Source organism: Salminus brasiliensis, chromosome 12, assembly GCF_030463535.1.
Source record: "Salminus brasiliensis chromosome 12, fSalBra1.hap2, whole genome shotgun sequence".
In the NCBI taxonomy this organism is placed as follows: domain Eukaryota; kingdom Metazoa; phylum Chordata; class Actinopteri; order Characiformes; family Bryconidae; genus Salminus; species Salminus brasiliensis.
Window position 1 is genome coordinate 10005257 of NC_132889.1, and position 18765 is coordinate 10024021.

The 18765-nt window shown below is 38.2% G+C and overlaps 1 protein-coding gene across 2 annotated transcripts; it reads left to right on the forward strand.

Moving 5' to 3' along the window:
* Positions 1 to 92: 92 nt before the first annotated feature.
* gprc5ba (G protein-coupled receptor, class C, group 5, member Ba) lies at positions 93 to 18453 on the forward strand. Of its 2 annotated transcripts, none has more exons than XM_072692892.1 (4): positions 93 to 4816; positions 14736 to 15753; positions 15861 to 15973; positions 16536 to 18453. In XM_072692892.1, the coding sequence occupies exons 2-4, from the start codon at positions 14736 to 14738 to the stop codon at positions 16578 to 16580; spliced, it is 1176 nt and encodes a 391-aa protein (XP_072548993.1). In that variant the 5' UTR covers positions 93 to 4816; the 3' UTR covers positions 16581 to 18453. The 2 variants fall into 2 exon arrangements, with proteins under 2 accessions (XP_072548993.1, XP_072548991.1); XM_072692890.1 differs by lacking the exon at positions 93 to 4816 and adding an exon at positions 9780 to 10588.
* Positions 18454 to 18765: the final 312 nt, after the last annotated feature.

Consider the following 18765-nt stretch of genomic DNA (forward strand, 5'->3'; position numbering starts at 1 on the left):
CATAGGTGTTTTTTTTTTCTATCAATCAAGAACCGTTCCTAGAGAAAACTATTTACCCATTTTTATTGCTTTTCTAAATATGGTCAATATGGCAAGAATGATAACAAATAATTTCACTTAACAAAAAATCCAATGTGAAATAAGTGTTTGCATAAAGATTTACCACTTGTAAGTTAGATTGTAAGTGATTGACTTAATTTATGAGGTCCACAAATTGGTGCTAGCAGTCTCACAATTAGTGAAATGGAGATCACCAGTGATTCATGGACCTCATGAATTAAGTCAATCAACCCTGCATCTGTTGCTGGTCACGGTGTTGCAAATGGGGCTAATAACAATGGCAGTAGCTCAGTGGCCTGTATAGCAAATTAGTCAGATTGCTAACAATTTTTTTTATCTGTTGTTTCGAAAAACATAGCTAGTCACTATTAGCTAGCTAGTCACTCAATGTCAAGTAATATACTCAATTTGTTTTGAAAACACAACCTATATGACAACCTAAATAGAGACCTGACTGGATTTACTTAGCAGAAAATCTTTGACTGAACTCTCTCTGAATACTTCACACTGACTACTCTATGGACTGAATGAATAATTGCAAACCTGCAATCATTAGATTGATCTCAGACTGCACCACAACACACATTTCAAAATTACTCTTTACTCATGGTTCCATTTATAAAAGCAATGAGAGGAATAAGGGTAATTACTATGTATATGCACTGTAGTTTTAAATGTGTCTATCCAGAATTAGATACATACACATATAATACATACCTAATAAAAATGACATTTCAACAGTGTTAGATCATAATTAAAAAAAAAACTTGCTTTAAATTATTAATTCCAATTTACAGTTACTGTCTGTAATTTACTGGTCTTTACAGCCAAGTTTTTTCACATACTATGTTAAAATACTATTTGCTAGTTTATTTGGGTTCACATTAAACCCCTCCCATAAGGTCTGTTGAAGGTACAACTTCTTTTTGGAAGGGCCTCTTCTTTCCTTTGCCCTGGAACAGGGCTCTGTCACTTACATTTACTGCCCAACCTGCAGATAAGCATACAGTGCCCTATAATATGTATTAAAAGAACATATATATTAAGGTATTGTGGTTGTAATAATAATGCAGCCTACTATGACCTAAAAAAATGACTGCCAACAGTAGCAGCAAGATCAATGCTGATATGTAACAAAAGCATCTGCTAAGGGACTGCTAAGGGAGTTGTTTTTTCACTTCAGTCACCTGGCCCCAACTGTGCATACATTACTAAAGAAAAAATAAAGGCAACAACCTTAACTTATTTATATGTACAAGCACTTCAATGCAAAGAAAGATTAAAATTCCCACCCCAATAACCAATTACATATTTGCTATTTCTCATAAAGTTTATATAATGACACAAGAGTTCCATTTTTGTTTCGTAATGCCAGTTACCATCATTTGAGAAAGGTATATTTTGGCTGTCACCAGTGCAATTATAAGGAAATGAACAATTTTGTGTGTATTTATTTTGATTAGTTTTACTTAATTTTTTGGTTCTTTCATTGAGTTTGTTGTTTATTTTTTGTTTGTTTGATTAATAAGTCTATACAAAGTGTACTTCAGAGATGTCAATTACCACTGTTTAGGGTAGTTTTACAGTACTATTTTTAAACTCATCCAGATTTCCTTTCAGTGATTTATTGGTTTGATTTAATTAATTTATTTGTTATGGCCATGTGTATTTATTTTTGTTTTCTTTTTTTAATTGCTGATTAATATGCAATTAATATTGCAATTATTTAAATTTAAGACAAGCAATTTGTCTGATGAATGCTATCTTTGACACCGATTAAATTGAGTGAATTTGGCCAAAACAACAAGCCATTTGACTAGTTTCATGTTTCCTCTTTAATAAACAACAGTAAAGAGACCAGTGGTCACTCTAGCTCTGGAGGAATGCATGAAAGGAAAAGTGCCTTTTTATACAACAGAACTGCAAGCTAATTTTGCTGAGTAAAAAGCTTTATAATATTAGTACATACATACAATGCATTTACAATAACAACAATTTATAGCTAAATAGTTATATGTCAGTCTTTTTGTATTACATATTGTATCTGGTTCTACAATTTTGTGATTGTATGTTTTCCTGAAAATACAACATAGAAACAACATTCTGTATTTGCATCTTAAGAAACACTTGCCATTAATAACATGGATCCCAAACAAAAAGTGGTGCCTCAAAAAGAAAAGCAAAAAAGATTAAGGAAGCAAATCATGCAGATTTCCTGAAAAGCGTTACTTTGATTAACTTCTTTGAGAAACCACTGGATATGAGTGTGACAAGTATTGCTAATGTTAGCAGTGATCAGAGTTCTAGCAATGAAGATGTGATCACCACTGGCTCAGTGTCACCTGTCAGTGACTATGTACCTTTGCAGACCCAGTCACGTGCAGAGCAGGAATGCCAGCCCTGCCAGGCTACCACAGACCAGCAGCAGAAAAACCATGAAAGGAAAGTTGCAGGTGTGTCAGACCCACAATCAGACCAGCCAGCTGCATCAAGTGAGTGTTTCTGTTTTTCAAATGAGGAGGGCAAGGACCCCAACTCCTGGTGTGAAACGGTCAACGACCCTGCTTTATGGCCCAGTACCATTACCGACTAAGCCAAGTCGATTCTTATTAGTAGAGGAGAAGCTGCATTTCAAAACAGAAGTACCCAGCCTCAGTCAGGGATAGAGGCATTGGGGGTACCAGTAGGAGCTTTACAAATGCTTTACTCAGTTGAACATAACTTAGTTAGAACATAACTTAGTTGTAGAACAAAGGCTGGAAGCCTTCTACCCACTTCCACAGCCAGAACTAGAAAAAATTATTTCCTCATCAAATTGTACAACCTGTCCACTCGACCCAATTCCCTCTAAATTGCTAAAAGGAAATACTCCCAATCATAATCAGACATTTATAATAACAATTATAAATTCATCCCTTACATGCCTTGGGCATGTACCCCAAACCCTAAACCCATAAAACCCTTAATCAAGAAACCAAACCTTGACCCCAGTGTATTGTCTAATTACAGACCCATCTCCAACTTAACATTCGTATCCAAGATATTAGAAAAAGCTGTGGCCCAACAACTCTGCTTATACCTGAGTAAGAATGACATGCATGAGAAATTCCAGTCTGGATTTGGATCCAATCACAGCACAGAGACAGCCCTAGTGAAGATTACAAATGATCTCCTTCTTGCCTCTGATCAAGGCTATGTATCTTTATTAGTCCTACTAGACCTTAGTGCAGCCTTTGATACAATAGATCATACTATATTACTAGAAAGATTAGAGAAAATGGTTGGAATCACAGGAACAGCCCTATCGTGGTTCAAATCATATCTAACGGGACGCTATCAGTTCGTAAAGATAAAATATCTATCTTCAAATTACACAGAAGTAAGATGGAGTTCCTCAAGGCTCTAATTTAGGACCGCTACTATTTACATTATACATGTTACCACTGGGCTCAGTTATAAGCAGACATGACGTTAAATTCCATTGTTATGCAGATGACACACAGCTCTATATATCAGCCAAACCTGACGATAAATTTAGATTACAGAAAATGGAGGACTGTGTAAAGGTTATAAAACTCTGGATGTCACATAACTTCCTTCTCCTCAATAGTGACAAAACCGAGGTTCTCCTTTTAGGTCCAAAAGACACTAGAAATAAACTATCCGACTTAATGTTAGACTTGGCTGATGCTTCCATTATTCCTGGTTTAGCAGCTAAAAATCTTGGCGTCATATTCGACTCAGATTTATCATTTGAGCAGCATATAGCCAATATTAGTAGGACAGCCTTTATGCAGCTTAGAAACATTGCCAAACTAAGAAACTCCTTGTCTCTACAGGATGCAGAAAAGCTAGTACACGCTTTTATTACCTCAAGACTAGATTGCTGTAATGCACTACTGTCAGGTTGTTCCAGCAGGAACCTCAATAAACTTCAGCTGGTGCAAAATGCTGCAGCCAGAGTCCTTACTAAAATTAGAAAATGTAACCATATCAGTCCAGTTCTATCAGCACTTTATTGGCTCCCAGTTAAATCCCGTGTTGATTACAAAATTCTTCTATTAACATATAAAGCCCTACATGGCCTCGCTCCTGAGTACCTGCAGGATCTTATTACATATTACGAACCATCAAGACTACTCAGATCTCAGGGTGCTGGACTCTTACTCTTTCCCAAAAATCAGAAAACCTCAGCAGGGGGAAGAGCCTTTTCTTATAAAGCCCCCCAACTCTGGAATAACAGATAATGTTTGGGACTCAGACACAGTCTCAATCTTTAAATCCAAACTGAAAACTCATCTGTTTAGTTTAGCTTTTGGTAATTAATGTTTTTTAGATAAAGGTTGCAGGTCCAGGGGTTCGCAGACACAGGGTATTGTAGTACACTGAGATGCTGGAGCTGTCGTCTCGCTGCTTACATGCGATCACTCAGGTTTGTTGACGGTGGAGCAGATAGATGCAGGTGTTTTCAGGGTGTTCCCGTGTCTGTGTTACCTTCTGGTTCTCTCCTTTTAATTAGGCTGTTATAATCAGACCTGCCGGAGTCATCAGACACACTCTGATACTGCCCAACATTCTCTGCTCTCCATAAAATTCCTCTCAGAACTAACCCTCTCTTTTTACCTTCTCCGAGTAAATGGCCACCCAGCCCGACCTGCTGGAAGATTGCCCGCTGAGGTCCCCTTTACCTTCGTCAAACTAGCTGCCACCTACCGGTCCAACCTGCAGGCCCCCCACCCACCACCACCCATAGCAGGTCAGCGGCTCACCCGACTACCACTGCTACCTGTTTAGTGACCATGTTAAAACCATTGTTAACTATTTGTTATACCTGGTTTGGTCATTTTTATCATTAATGTTTAAATAGTTCTGGCTTGCTCACTGGGGGTCTTTGATCCATCATGTCTTACGTTATTTTCTTCTTTCTTCTTTGTCTCTGTCTTTATTAATCACTATTTATGTAAAGCTGCTTTGTGATGACAACAGTTGTAAAAAGGGCTATGTGTATTGTTTTGCTTGCAAACTGTTTTCCAGTAAGCACAATACTTTTGTTCATAGATTTTCTGACTGGAAACATTCAGAGCGGATTGGTGAGCATGAGGGGAGTGTGGAGCATAGGGCTTGCATGCTAGCATTATATAATTGCTCCAGAGGCACAGCAACAATTGATTCTAATATTGTCAAACAAATTGATGCAGAAAGACAATACTGGCGGGAAGTTTTGAAAAGAGTTGTTGCAGTCATCCAGTTTTTGGGGGAGAGGGGACTTGCTTTCAGGGGAGATGATGAGCTATTAGGATCAGCCCACAATGGTAATTGTTTGGGCATCATAGATCTCCCAAATTTGACCCATTCCTGGCTGAGCACCTACAGAGGTTTGGAGGTAAGGGAAAAGGTTCTGTGTCCTACTTATCATCGACAGTGTGTGAAGAATTTATCCATTTGATGGGACAGAGAACAAAGTTAATGATTAACAATCATTAATTAATAATTAATAGTTAATTAATTAATTAACAATTAACCATTGTTAATGAGATCAAAGAATCAAAATACTTCTCTGTTATAGTTGACTCCACTCCAGACCTTGCTCATGTGGACCAACTTACTTTTATTTTCAGGTTTGTTAATAATGATGGACATGTAGTTGAGCGTTTTCTAGATTTTGAGCCTATTGAAAACCATAGTGGGGACAGTTTAGCAGAGTGTGTCATTGCTATGGTGGAGAATCTGGGCCTATACTTATCCAACTGTAGGGGCCAGTCATATGATAATGCAAGTAACATGTTGGGAAAGTACAATGGAGTCCAAGCTCATATTAAACAAAGAAACCATTTGATTTGTTATGTCCCCTGTGCAGCACATTCACTGAATTTAGTTGTTGTCAATGCTGTTTACAATAGCCCAGAAGCTGGACGTTTTTTTTTTACTTTGTACAGGCAATGTATACATTTTGTGCATCATCTACACACAGGTGGGGAAAGGTTTTCGGTGAAACTGATATCAAACTCACACTAAAATCACTGTCAGGTACTCGATGGAGCGCACAAGCTGAGTCAACTAAGGCTCTTTGGAAATATTATGCACAACTGAGAGAGGCATGATATATCTAAAGATATGGAGGAGAAATGTGAAGTGAAGCCTTTGCACTCTGTCACAAATTGGACACGTTGGAGATGGCCTTCATGGCATACTTCTGGGACAATACTACAGAGGTTCCAAGCCGCAAGCCTGCAGCTGCAGAAGCATGATATTGACATATGTACAGCTACACAACTTCTTTTGTCTTTACAAGACTTGGTGGCAGCACAGAGAGATAACTTTGAGGTGTTTGAAGGGGCAGCTTTAAATGTCACCACTGCTGTCTCCCAAGAGTACAGGCATGACCTCCAGCATACAAAGAAGCGCAAAATTATGTCTGATGATAGTGCAGAGCCAGGTGTAGCATTTAACGGAAAGGACAAGTTTCGAATCGAAACTTTCAATGTTGTCATTGACAAAGTTTGCTGTCTCAACCACCGTTTGAATGCATACACACACTTAACTAAGCAATTTAATGTTCTTTTCATGCCTGACAATATGTCCAACAGTGAGCTCACTTTAAAGGCTAACTCTTTGCCCAGGGGCCCAGACTATCCTTAATCCGTCCTTGGAACAGCCCTATCGTGGTTCAAAACATATCTAATGAAACTGAACTGATTTTTTTTTCTGTTCCATGCACACACACCCTCTCTCTCCCTCTCTCACCAACCATTTACCCCAGACAATATGGGAAGCATTTTGTACAAAGCATTTTGCACAAATAACTTTACTACCTCACTGGACTCAATATTTATTGCACACTGCATAATTTGCACACTACCCCTAATTATTTATTATTCTTTGTCTGTATTGTGTTGTCTGTCTGCACTTGTACTGTTTGGCACTTGTGTTCTGTATGCACTGTGTCTATGTTGCACCATGGTCCTGGAAAAACGTTGTTTCGTTTCACTGTGTACTCTGTATAGTTGAAGTGTATAAGATAAGATAGTCCTTTATTAGTCCCGCAGTGGGGAAATTCTCAGTGTAACAGCAGAAAGGCATAGCAAGACACTCAGTTACAAAAATTTAGATAAATAATTTACACTATATACACAATATAAATAAGAATTAAAAAAGCAATAACAATATTATTTACAGCAAAAGACTCTTAATTGCACATGAGGGGGGGGGGGGTATTGCACATAGTATTCCCTGAACATGAACATGTGTGTGTAGTTAAGTGTGTGTGTATGTGGTCCGCTGGGAGCAGTGCTGGTTGTGCAGTCTGACGGCAGCAGGAAGGAAGGACCTGCGATACCGCTCCTTCACACACTTGGGGTGAAGCAGCCTGTCGCTAAAGGAGCTGCCCAGTGCTGCCAGAGTCTCATGCATGGGGTGGGAGCTGTTCTCCAGCATGGATGCCAGCTTGGCTGTCATCCTCCTGTCTCCCACCACCTGCACTGGGTCTAAGAAGCACCCCAGGACAGAGCCGGCCCTCTTTATGAGTTTGTCCAGTCTCTTCTTATCTGCCGTCGAGATGCTACTGCCCCAGCAGACCACTCCATTACTATGTGCAATACCCCCCCCCCCATGTGCAATTAAGAGTTTTTTGCTGTAAATAATATTGTTATTGGTTTTTTAATTCTTATTTATATTGTGTATATAGTGTAAATTAATTATCAAAATTTTTGTAACTAAGTGTCTTGCTATCCCTTTCTGCTGTTACACTGGGAATTTCCCCACTGCGGGACTAATAAAGGACTATCTTATCTTATCTTATCTTATCTTATCTTATCTTAAAAGATGGCAGATGCCACCACTGTGTCGAAGAACGTCCTCAGGAGTGCTCCCTGCACTCCAAAGGACCTCAATCTCCTCAGCAGGTAGAGTCTGCTCTGGCCTTTCTTGTAGAGTGCAGCAGTGTTGACTGACCAGTCCAGTTTGTTGTTCAGATGAACACCCAGGTATTTATAAGAGTCCACACTCTCGATGTTCATACCCTGGATGTTCACTGATGGAGGTGGGTGTCTGCACCTGCGGAAATCCACCACCAGTTCTTTGGTCTTTGAACATATAGTTAAAATGACAATAAAAACCCACTTGACTTGATTATCAGTTTTTAAAGGTAAAAGATTTATCTTCAAATTACACAAGCGTGAGATATGGAGTTCCGCAAGGATCTATTTTATTGCTATTATTTACATTATACATGTTACCACTGTGCACAGTTATACGCAGACATTATGTTAACTTCCATTGCTATGCAGATGTTCTATATATCAGCCAAACCTGACGATAAATTAAGACTTAATGTTAGACTTGGCAAAAGTTTTCCTTTATTCCTGGTCCAGCAGCTAAAAGTCTTGGCAGCATATTCGATTCAAACCTATCATTTGAGCAACATATAGCTAATATTACTAGAACAGCCTTTTTACATCTTAGGAACATTGCCAAACTAAGAAATTCTTTATTTCCACAGGATGCAGAAAAGCTAGTATATGTTTTTATAATCTCAAGGTTAGATTATTGTAACATGTCAGGGTGTTCCAGCAGAAACCTTAATTGACTTTAACTAGTTAAAAATGCTGCAGCCAGGGTCCTTACTAAAACTAGAAAATTTTACCATATCAGTCCAGCTCTATCAGCACTTCATTGGCGCCCAGTTAAATTCAGTATTGACTATTAAATTCTTCTCTTAACATACAAAGCCCTACATGGCCTCACTCCTGAGTACCTGGGAGATCAAGATTACTTAGATCACAGGGTGCTGGCTTCTTATTCATTCCCAAAATTCAGAAAGCCTCAGCAGGGGGAAGAGCTTTTTTTATAAAGTCCCCCAACTCTGGAATAACCTTCCAGATAATGTTTGGGACTCAGTCTCAATCTTCAAAGGTCCATGGGTTCACGAATACAGGTAATTGTACTATAATGAGATGCTATAGCTGCTGCTTGCACGTGATCACTCAGGTTTGTGGGTGGTGGAGCAGATGGATGCCAGTGTTTCAGGGTGTTCCCGTGTCTGTGTTACCTTCTGGCTCTCTCCTTTTAATTAAGCTGTCTGTATCCTTTACCTGCAATAAAAAAATACAGAAAGCAGATTGGCTGCCTTAGTATTTATTTTGTATTTGTTTATTTTCGTTACTTTTTCAGTAATGGTCAATAATTAGACTCTTAAAGATGCACTACTTTGCAATACATGTGCAGGCATCCACATATTGAAACTGACTTCAGTGTTTATTTTCATATAGAATATTACCCTTTTTTTTGGACATCCACACATATCTATACCCTCCGTCCAAACACACACTCTGTCCTCACACACTGAACATGTCACTGTCATATGACTACTAAGGGAATGAGTAATAACCCATTGAGATTAACGATACAGTGTTGTTCGTGTTATGAAGAATTTCATATAAATTGCCTAAATTCACAATCCAGACAAGATGATTATATAAATGGCACAGTAAATTATACAGTTTAGCGATCACCGATTTAAGAAAAATGTGACTATAAACAGACAGTTTATTTAAGTAGCGCTGTTCCAAATGTCATGTATGACCTTCGCGCAGTGTAAAATACGACACAGTCGTGAAAACATTGAACGTAACAGGACGAGTGTCTAGAATTAAGCTGTGCTGGGCTGTGAAGGGGTGGGACCACTGTCACTCACAACACGCTTCCCTCGACTGATCTGTTCGAACAGCTGAGGGCATGCTGTTGAACCAGAGGGAAAGCAAGACAGATTGAGTCTCACCAAAACGCTACGATATAAGCATGTATTAGCATGCATTATGAGGCCTGTAATTTACAGATTATGATTCTATGACAGAGCCTTTTTACTGAATGCAAAGCTTTCGTCAGAAGGACATTAACCAGGACTGAGTGTGTTGTCTTTGGAAATGTTGTCGAACATTGAGAACCACTGCGGTTAGAGGGATTTTTCTTCAGCCATTTTTTCTTCAGATTTTTCTTTCTGGTGCTGTCATGTTTTATGCCAAAAGCGGTTAACTTCACAACACAGAATTTGCCATATACGGATAATGCAGTCGCGGATTGCTGAGGCAAGTGAGACTCGACTAGCCGTCGTTGTTGTGCGGTTCCAGTGATCCAAGCGGATTAAACAGATATATTTTTCTCAACTGCAGGGTTCTGATCTTCTGTTTGCTTATGTATATTCTAATTTACTTATGATAAAAAGGAGTTATTATAGGGAAATTCGGAAACCATCGACTACAACCCTATTCTGCCACAACGAATAAGAATCACACTGGACCTCACGCTGTGTGCACTGTGTATTAAATCAGTAAAGCTTGTTTGTGGCTGTCCATAGAAAACTGCGAATCCGCCAGGGCACACAGTGTTCGGCTGCTGCGACGTGTATAAGATAGAAATCGTACTCTTCTTCCTAACCAGAAGGACGAAATGTGACATTTTTTCTTTCTACCTTCCAAAACGCGTGACGTTATCGCTGCATTGGTTTGCATAGGATTTGTATACACTGGATAAGGTAGGCTATGCCCAGCTTTTGTCCACCTTGGACATATTTTTTGTGTAATGTTTACTTTATACTATTTTAAATGTATGTATTTGTGCTATTGTTATTTCTTCTTACATATGTGTTATACATATGTAATACCACTGTAGGCCATAGTATTTGTTATGTTGGTCTTCTGTATAATAACCAGTTTAATTGACAAACTATGTATTTAACTAATCTATTAACAAACTAAAGTTTTTTTTAGTTTTCTGTAATAAGCATTTTAGGCATGATACCGAAATCATGGAGGAAATGGTTTTCCATGCCAACCATGGAAATGTTCTAGCAAATTGTATGTTTTTGAACTTTATGACTCTCATCAAATTGTAGCTTGATAAAAGTGGATCTACCTTAACTGTACTCTTTACTCTTTATATCAGATCAAATTTACATAAGCACAGTGAACATGTTCACGTATGTTTTGTATGATAACAATATTTAACTTGTTAATGGTGCCTTTAAATAGCATTTTCATTACAGAAGTGTTAGCTTTAGTATAAGGGATTCTAAATGCATTTACCACACTAATGCATGCATTAAATGCATATTTGTTTGTAGTACAAAATGAATTTGGTATACACTTGGTATATAATGTATAATGTTTGATAATCATCTATACATTTTCATTTTTGTTTCATTTAGAGTTTTGTGGATATATGTTTGTATATCACTAATGGAGCTGTATATATTTTGATATATTGATTAGCCAAATGAAGGAGAAAGAACACACACACAGGCACACAGGGAGAATGCAAAGGTCCACCTGAAGGTCTACCTAACATTTTAAATGGGCTGTTCCTAGCTCCCAAGCTCCATTTAATCCAAGTTGTTTTGGTTTTGTACTTGGTAATGCATTTACTATATTAAACTGCTCCTTAAAAATTGTTTCATAATTTCATGCAACTGGGACATGCTATGCTATGTTCTTTGAATATTTTCCTTTTGTATATAATTTGAGAAAGTTAAAGAAAGATTAAACATTCTGATAGTAAAATTACCAAGTCAGTTTGCATATGGTAACAATTTGAGATCAGGCACATGTTAAGCCCTAATTACTAGAACTTACTTAAAATACAGAACATAACTGCATTACCTAATCAATTTGGTTTAAATGATTTGTAGGAATTGTTTGACATTTTGCATTCTGACCTGTATTTCCTATACATGTGTATAACAGTAACCAAGATGTAAGAATATAACTAATGTTATTTTGGTTAGGTAAATCCAAAAAATACACGAATAACCATGAACAAAGGCTGAAGGGTATTCATCTTATAACAGTACTTGGTTTAACTCAAAAGTACAATACAACATGTATTTTATATTATACCTCTGCTCAGGCCATGCAGTACAACTGGAAAGAGCTAGATTTTTGCTGTTACATAAGAGGAAAAGAAAGAGGGAGGGTGAAATAAGCAAAGTAGAGTGAGCAGAAGAAATGAAGAACAGGGTGTATTTATGATTAGGCAAGTGTTTGGAGAGGGGGGTAAAAAAGCAATGTCTTCACAACACATTTTCAAATGTGAGAGAGCAAAGAGTGCCAGCAGGGGAAATAGAAAAGCAGCCAAAGTGAAAGCATGCCCTCTATCAGCAAGTAATGTGGAGGTTTCCTCATACTCTGATAGAACCTATTGATGGAGCCTTGGCATTTTTAAACTCTCCCATGCCTACCCTATTAAAACACAGAAACAGTCATTCGTGCTACAAAGTGTGATAGGTGTGATAACTGAGATAGACATGCAGAGCATAATAGGCAGAGTCCATTCATCCTTTCTAGTGCTTTTTCTGTATATTTAATACAGCAGGGTTTACAAATGACATGACCATTCTTAATGTTGTCTCCTCCAAAAGTACTTTAAAGGGAAGCTTGGTTTGTTTTGTTTTTGCTATATACTAAAGACACTTGTGTCTGAAACCAAATATTAACATGAGACAATATGTCAGAACTTCAGTGTATTTTTGTCTTGATAATTACATTTAAAGTTGTTAAGTAAGGAACAGAGAGTCTTAAAGAAAACAAATATTAGGCTGGAAACCCCCTGATAACACCAAACTGTTGCATTCTCCAGTCAGTCTCAACTTCAGAAGGTACAATCCTTGTTCAGCTGGGAAAAAAAAGTCTGAACTCTAAAAAGGTCTAGTGGGAAAAGTTTAAAACCTGGAAGTGTGTGAACATTTATTTTCGTCTTTATTTTTTCATGATACATATTTTATGTCCATCAATTGTTTCTTACTTAGATGCACACACATTCACACACACTGTTTCCCAGATAATTTCCCCCTATTTCTTTGCGATGGCTCTGATTAATTTTCACTCTTTCTTCAGCTTCAAAATGGCCAGCTTCTCTCCCAGCTGATTTTCATGTAGGTTCTTTAAAAAGTGCAGAATTCATATTTGAAACCTGGGGCTCAAAGCAAGAGTAGATATTTAGATCTATTTTTTTAACAACAGAATGGTTATTTTAAACAGCCGTTTTGTCTGGTTAAACCTTGATTAACATAAGAATAGGGTTATGGGTAGTGGGTGTGCTCTGTCATTGATGTACACAGGTCCTCTGCCCTTCCTCCCTTCTCTGTGCTAATGTTACCATGGCAAACATGGCCTCTGCCATGGCCTTATGGATAGAAATGTCAGAGGAAATACACCCTGCCCTCCAACACACACCCCTTCTTCAAGTGTCTCACAACAAAATGACAAACTGAAGTTCCTGGTGACAACCTGCTGGTAATGCTATAGTACATGGGTATTTAATTAAAATTAAGTTAAAGTTAAAGAACATTTCCTTAAGCCAAAGTCCTTAAAACATAGTATGTCTAACTTGCATTATGATTCAGTGCCTTATTCTGTACATTGAAGTACAATATATATATATATATATATATATATATATATATATATATATATATATATATACGTTTAACAAATTAAACGTTAAATAACACAAAGCAAGAAATTTTATTATACTAATTTGTAGGAATGTAAGTATATATGTGTTTGCATAATATGTAATAATATGAAATCTGTCCATTCTTGACTAAAAGTATTTCGTCCTCCACTCTAGATCTCTTTTTAGAGAACATCTTGTGAATTGACCTTCCTCTGATTCGTTTTATGCTTTTTCTTGTCTCGTCTCTTCCCGGTGTGTGTCAGTTAAAATAAACACACTTTCAAAATTACATAGTTCTCAATAGGTCCAGGTCTGGAAAGGACAGCGTCTGGTTCCAGACCAGGACCATGGCCCGCCTATAAGTGACCTCTGCTGTAGCATATTAAAATTTTTTTATAGTTTCAGATTTGTCATGCAGCAAACTGGGAAATAGGAAATATACTGGGCATGGGAAACATTTGAACATTTTCACAATATTTCAAGACTAAATAAACAATGCCTAAAATACTGCTGCATGTAGTAACAAATATGTAAAATAGTTTTTTACATATTTGTTAAAGGATTTGTATTAGTTAAAGGATTGTCTTTAATTAATAAAAGGTATTTTTTAACAGCTAAATAAAAGGCAGGCTGTTTGTGTTATCCATGCTAGTCAGCTGAGCCTTGGAGCATGTCCCTCCAATAGCTGAGCCTTGCTGTGTTGTAGTGATCTAAAAAAAAAAATCACTATCCATACAAGAGTCACCCAAGTACACAAACTAGTGTTAGAAGCCTGATTTTTTTTTTTTTTTTTACACATTATCAATAGATATTTTCACCAAACACAGAACCTCTGACATGCCTTTGTCTTTCATAAAGAGTGAAAGTGAAGCTGTTTCAACAACACTTAATAGGGTTTTATTTTAGAGATTGTGTTTTTATAGAGTATACATTTTTGTAGCACAAGCATCATGTCTGTAATATCTTTGAGAGGGCACAAGTGACAATAAAGATAAATAACAAATGTTGTACATGAAAATTATGCAAACAAGATTAACTGCTACTTACTAATCATTGGTTATTTGTTTCAGTTATTTCAAGTTATGATATTTTCCTTTGTTTTAAACATTTTTGTTTTGGACATTTGGTATAAGAATGTCATTTCATTTGTGTTAAATCTTTTGTGAGTGGAAGGAACTTTGAGGTGGTAAAGCATATATTTATGCCCTTCTTTTCACTTTCTCTGTCAGATGGCATATTTTCCTGCGCTGATCTTCCTCCTCCCTATTTTTGCTGTGAGTTTTGCTTACAACGAAGAATCTGCAACACCATGGGGCTGTGGATTTGGCCTGACACGCCCCTACACCCTCCTGTGTGACCTGGAGACTATCTGGGGTGTGGTGGTGGAGGGTTTGGCTGCTGGAGGCAGTCTGGCTGCCATACTTCTGGGTCTAGTGCTGCTGTGTCGCCTTCGCTCAGTGACTGAGGCCGAGAAGCGAAGTGGCGTGGGCCCTATTCTCCTGCTGCTTGTAGGCATTGTGGGCCTCTTTGCCCTGAGTTTTGCCTACCTTATTGAACACAATGAGAGCCTGTGTACGGTACGTCGCGCCTTATGGGGAGCCCTATTTGCTCTGTGCTTCTCCTGCATGCTGGCTCAGGGCGTGAGGCTACGACGATTAGTACAGGACCGACATTGTCTGGGCGGATGTGCTCTTACTGGGCTTGCTCTCGGACTTGCAGCAGTCCAGGGCATCGTGGCAGCTGAGTGGTTGCTCTTAACAGTGCTGCGACAGGGGCAACCTGCCTGCCAGTATGAGCCATTGGACTTCACCTTGGCTTGCTCCTATGTGCTGGCACTTTTGCTTGCTGCTCTAGTGGCAGCATTGCTGGCATTGTGTGGGAAGGTTCAACCTTGGCGCTGTAATGCTATATGGCTTCTTATCTCCTGCATGCTTTCTATTTTCCTGTGGGCTGCCTGGATGGGCTTCTACCTCTATGGTAATGCAGCACTGGGAAAAGCTCCAGACTGGGACGAGCCTGCACTGGCTGTGGCATTGGTGGCACAGGGCTGGCTGTTGCTGCTATGTCATGCTGCACCTGAGGCCCATGCCTGTCTACAACCTCCACCCCAACCCTCTGCTCCGGACTACTTTGACACTTCACAGAACTCTTCGCGCATGAGGGAGACCAGCTTTGATGAGGACATCCCCATCTCACACAGGCAGTTTGTAGAGAATCAGGGATATGCATTTGATGAAAATGCTGCAGGTACATGCCTTAAAGAAAAACAAAGTAGCAGATTATTTGTCATTCAGAACAATTGTAATTTATCTTGGACAAAAGACCTGCTAATATGTATGTCTTCTCACTGTTAGGGCTGAGGAGTGGGGGCCACCATAATGGCAACACAGGGGCCAGACCCAGCGGCCCTTTTCGCAGTAATGTCTACCAACCCACTGAGATGACCATGATACTAAATGGGGGAACGGTGGGTAAATCAATTTTGTTTTACCACTAATTAAACAAATTAGTGTTTTCAAATCAAGTGTGTATGGAAAGAATGATGTACAGGGCCAAAAACTGAAGGATAAACCAGAGCATCCAGAAACACTAAGAATGCAAGCAAGACACACTAAACTATGCTGAAAGACTGCTTGTGTCATCTGTATGTGTCCAGGTTGAAGAGATTAGAGTTGGAGCAACCTCATTAGTCTAATCACTGATTAAGTCTGTGAACAGATGGGAAAAAATTAACAAACGCAATTCCAATTGCTCTTTCCTTTCTTTTAACAAGATAATGGTTTTACTGAAGAACTGTGCGTAATATCAGAAACCAAAACCAAAGCTATTAGCAAAAGAAAGTATAATCTAAAATGTGTAGCTTATACCATAGCATGTTTTACCCATGTTTTACCTTTGAGTATTCTGCTGCTACATACTACTCAGCTTACTAAAAGCTGAGCAAATCTCTTTGCTTACACAACTGAAAACAGCAGTAAATGTAAATATTATGTGCACCTAGACATATTTCTAATGTGTTCACTTCATAGGTCCCTTCTGCACCCCCTACATACACAGGAAGGCAGCTGTGGTAAAGGAGAGCTGAGAAAAGAGAAGACAAGATTAAAAGAACAGTGAGAGGACAAAAAGATCCTGATTTGGAGGACACAATCTTGATGGCACTGATGGCACTGACTGATATTGATTTTAAATTGTTTGCAATTACCCCCAGCATTGCAATGTGACTGGAATGACTGAGGACTCCTGACAAGTGTGCGTGTGAATGTCTGATTGTTTTACTTGCAGGAATTAAACAGAGCACTGCAAAGAATTATTTGATTACTGGCAGTAACAGAGTTAACAGTAATTAATTCCAACGCTTATTCTATTGAAAGGACGGCAAACACTGATTATTTTAAATGTTCACAAATGTATCATCTTAAACAAACGCCTGCACATCTTGTTTTACATTTGTCTGATACAAGAAGATTTACATTTAAGATTTTAATAACTTATTGTTTAAAAAAAAACATTAAGTACTTACCCACAAATGTGTGTATGTTTGCAGGGTTGTTACCTGATACTTCTCGATAAAGCTTGTCTTTACTTAGTACTAGTTTAATCTGTTTTAGCAACACCCATTTACTCTGCTGGAGTATTTAAAGTGTCATGCAAAATTTTGGGCAAAATCCCCGTTACTGTGAATAGTAAGTGTGAGCAACCAGTGGAGCTGGGAACATTACACTAGTAGAGGAAAGAATGGATTTAAGTAAATATCAGTAAATTCTGGAAGCAAACATCTCAAAATCTATAAATGAAAAGAATTATCCTAAACACATCACCACATTCACAATTAACTACTTGGAGAGGTGCAAGCTAAAGGTTTTGTCATGGCCCATTTTAGAAATCTATTAATAGACCTCAAAAGTATAGTGCATGCAAAACAACCCAAGAATCTTTGAGAACATTTTTGAAAAAATAAACGGTTGAAAATCCTCCAGTATTCTCTGTGATACTTGCCAAGGGGGTGATTCAAATTACTGACCATGCAGGGCACCAAAACATTTGCTTCAAGCTAGAATGTTTAAGTAGAGGTGTCTTATTGTTTGCATGCCACTGTACTCAACACAGTCCCTTTTGTTATACACTTCCACAGTTCTAGCATCAGCCTAGCTACTCAAAATGACAGCTGACTAGTCACGTCAAAACAGTTGGACTGGGGAGCTAGGGTTGGGTGTTGGGGTGGAATTGTAAATCTAGGTCAGACGTCTGTCATCACACACATAGCACTCTCCATCCACCTCCATTATTCTCTGGCATTATATGTGTAGTGAAAAGCAATTGTCACTTTATATACAGAAAAAAATGCACAGAGGAGGTAACTTTTTTATTATTATTTGAGATATAAGCCTGGTCTGTAATGTTTTTGTGCACACATATACACAGGCTGCATTAGTGTGAGCTTTATCCCTGAAAGGTATTGCTGAGTGAATGGCATACTGTGATTTGCTATATATAGATCTGTTAAGGCACTGGCATCACGTATGTCTAGATGATTTACCAGATAAAGTATATGGCTAGGGGAGTGTGTGTGTTTGTGTGTGTGTGTGTAAAAAAAAGACCAGTGATCCGGAGTGTGTTTTTGATTGGGACAGCTCATTATTAATCATTATAAGTCACAACATGCAGTACTTGTGTGGAAAAGTAAATATGGAACCATGATTCTGTGTGGGAGAGAGTGTGGGTGCTGGGCAGTGCATCTTCTTTGTGTGAAATGTGTGAAACACATTTCTTACGCTCCTCTATCTGTGATGATGTCCTGTGCCAAGACAGACTCAGTTTTATACTAGGGATCTGTGTAAATGTATTTTTTTCTCCTAGGTAGCTGAAAAGGTTTTTTTTTTCTTTTTACTAAAGATAACAATAAGAAGGCAGCATTCTCAATAAAAAGTCTGTTGTTGAATTGGACTGGATTGTTGTCCCCTATACCTTTTTGTGCGGGGGGATGGAGTGATTTTTTTTCAAATATTTTTTTCAAACTGCTTTTGTTTTTGAATACAACCACAGTGAGTCGTGATGAAGTTATTAGATTTTCATCTGCTGTTGTTGCCAATAATATATATTCAATGGAATATTCTAACATTGCTCATTGTATCAACACTGGTTTGCACTTCAGAAAACACTGCTGTTTAGGAATTCGACTAATCTCAATTTATTCACAGAATATATATATATATGTCTCAATTTTGTATTTCGACCTAATTATACAGAATTAAGGAC

Excerpts from the sequence above, each read along its gene's own strand:
- gprc5ba (XM_072692892.1), top strand. The coding sequence starts at position 14,736 with ATGGCATATTTTCCTGCGCTGATCTTCCTCCTCCCTATTTTTGCTGTG. Across the intron at positions 15,754-15,860 it reads ATTTGATGAAAATGCTGCAG|GGCTGAGGAGTGGGGGCCAC; the intron begins GTACATGCCTTA and ends TCTCACTGTTAG. Across the intron at positions 15,974-16,535 it reads TGATACTAAATGGGGGAACG|GTCCCTTCTGCACCCCCTAC; the intron begins GTGGGTAAATCA and ends TTCACTTCATAG.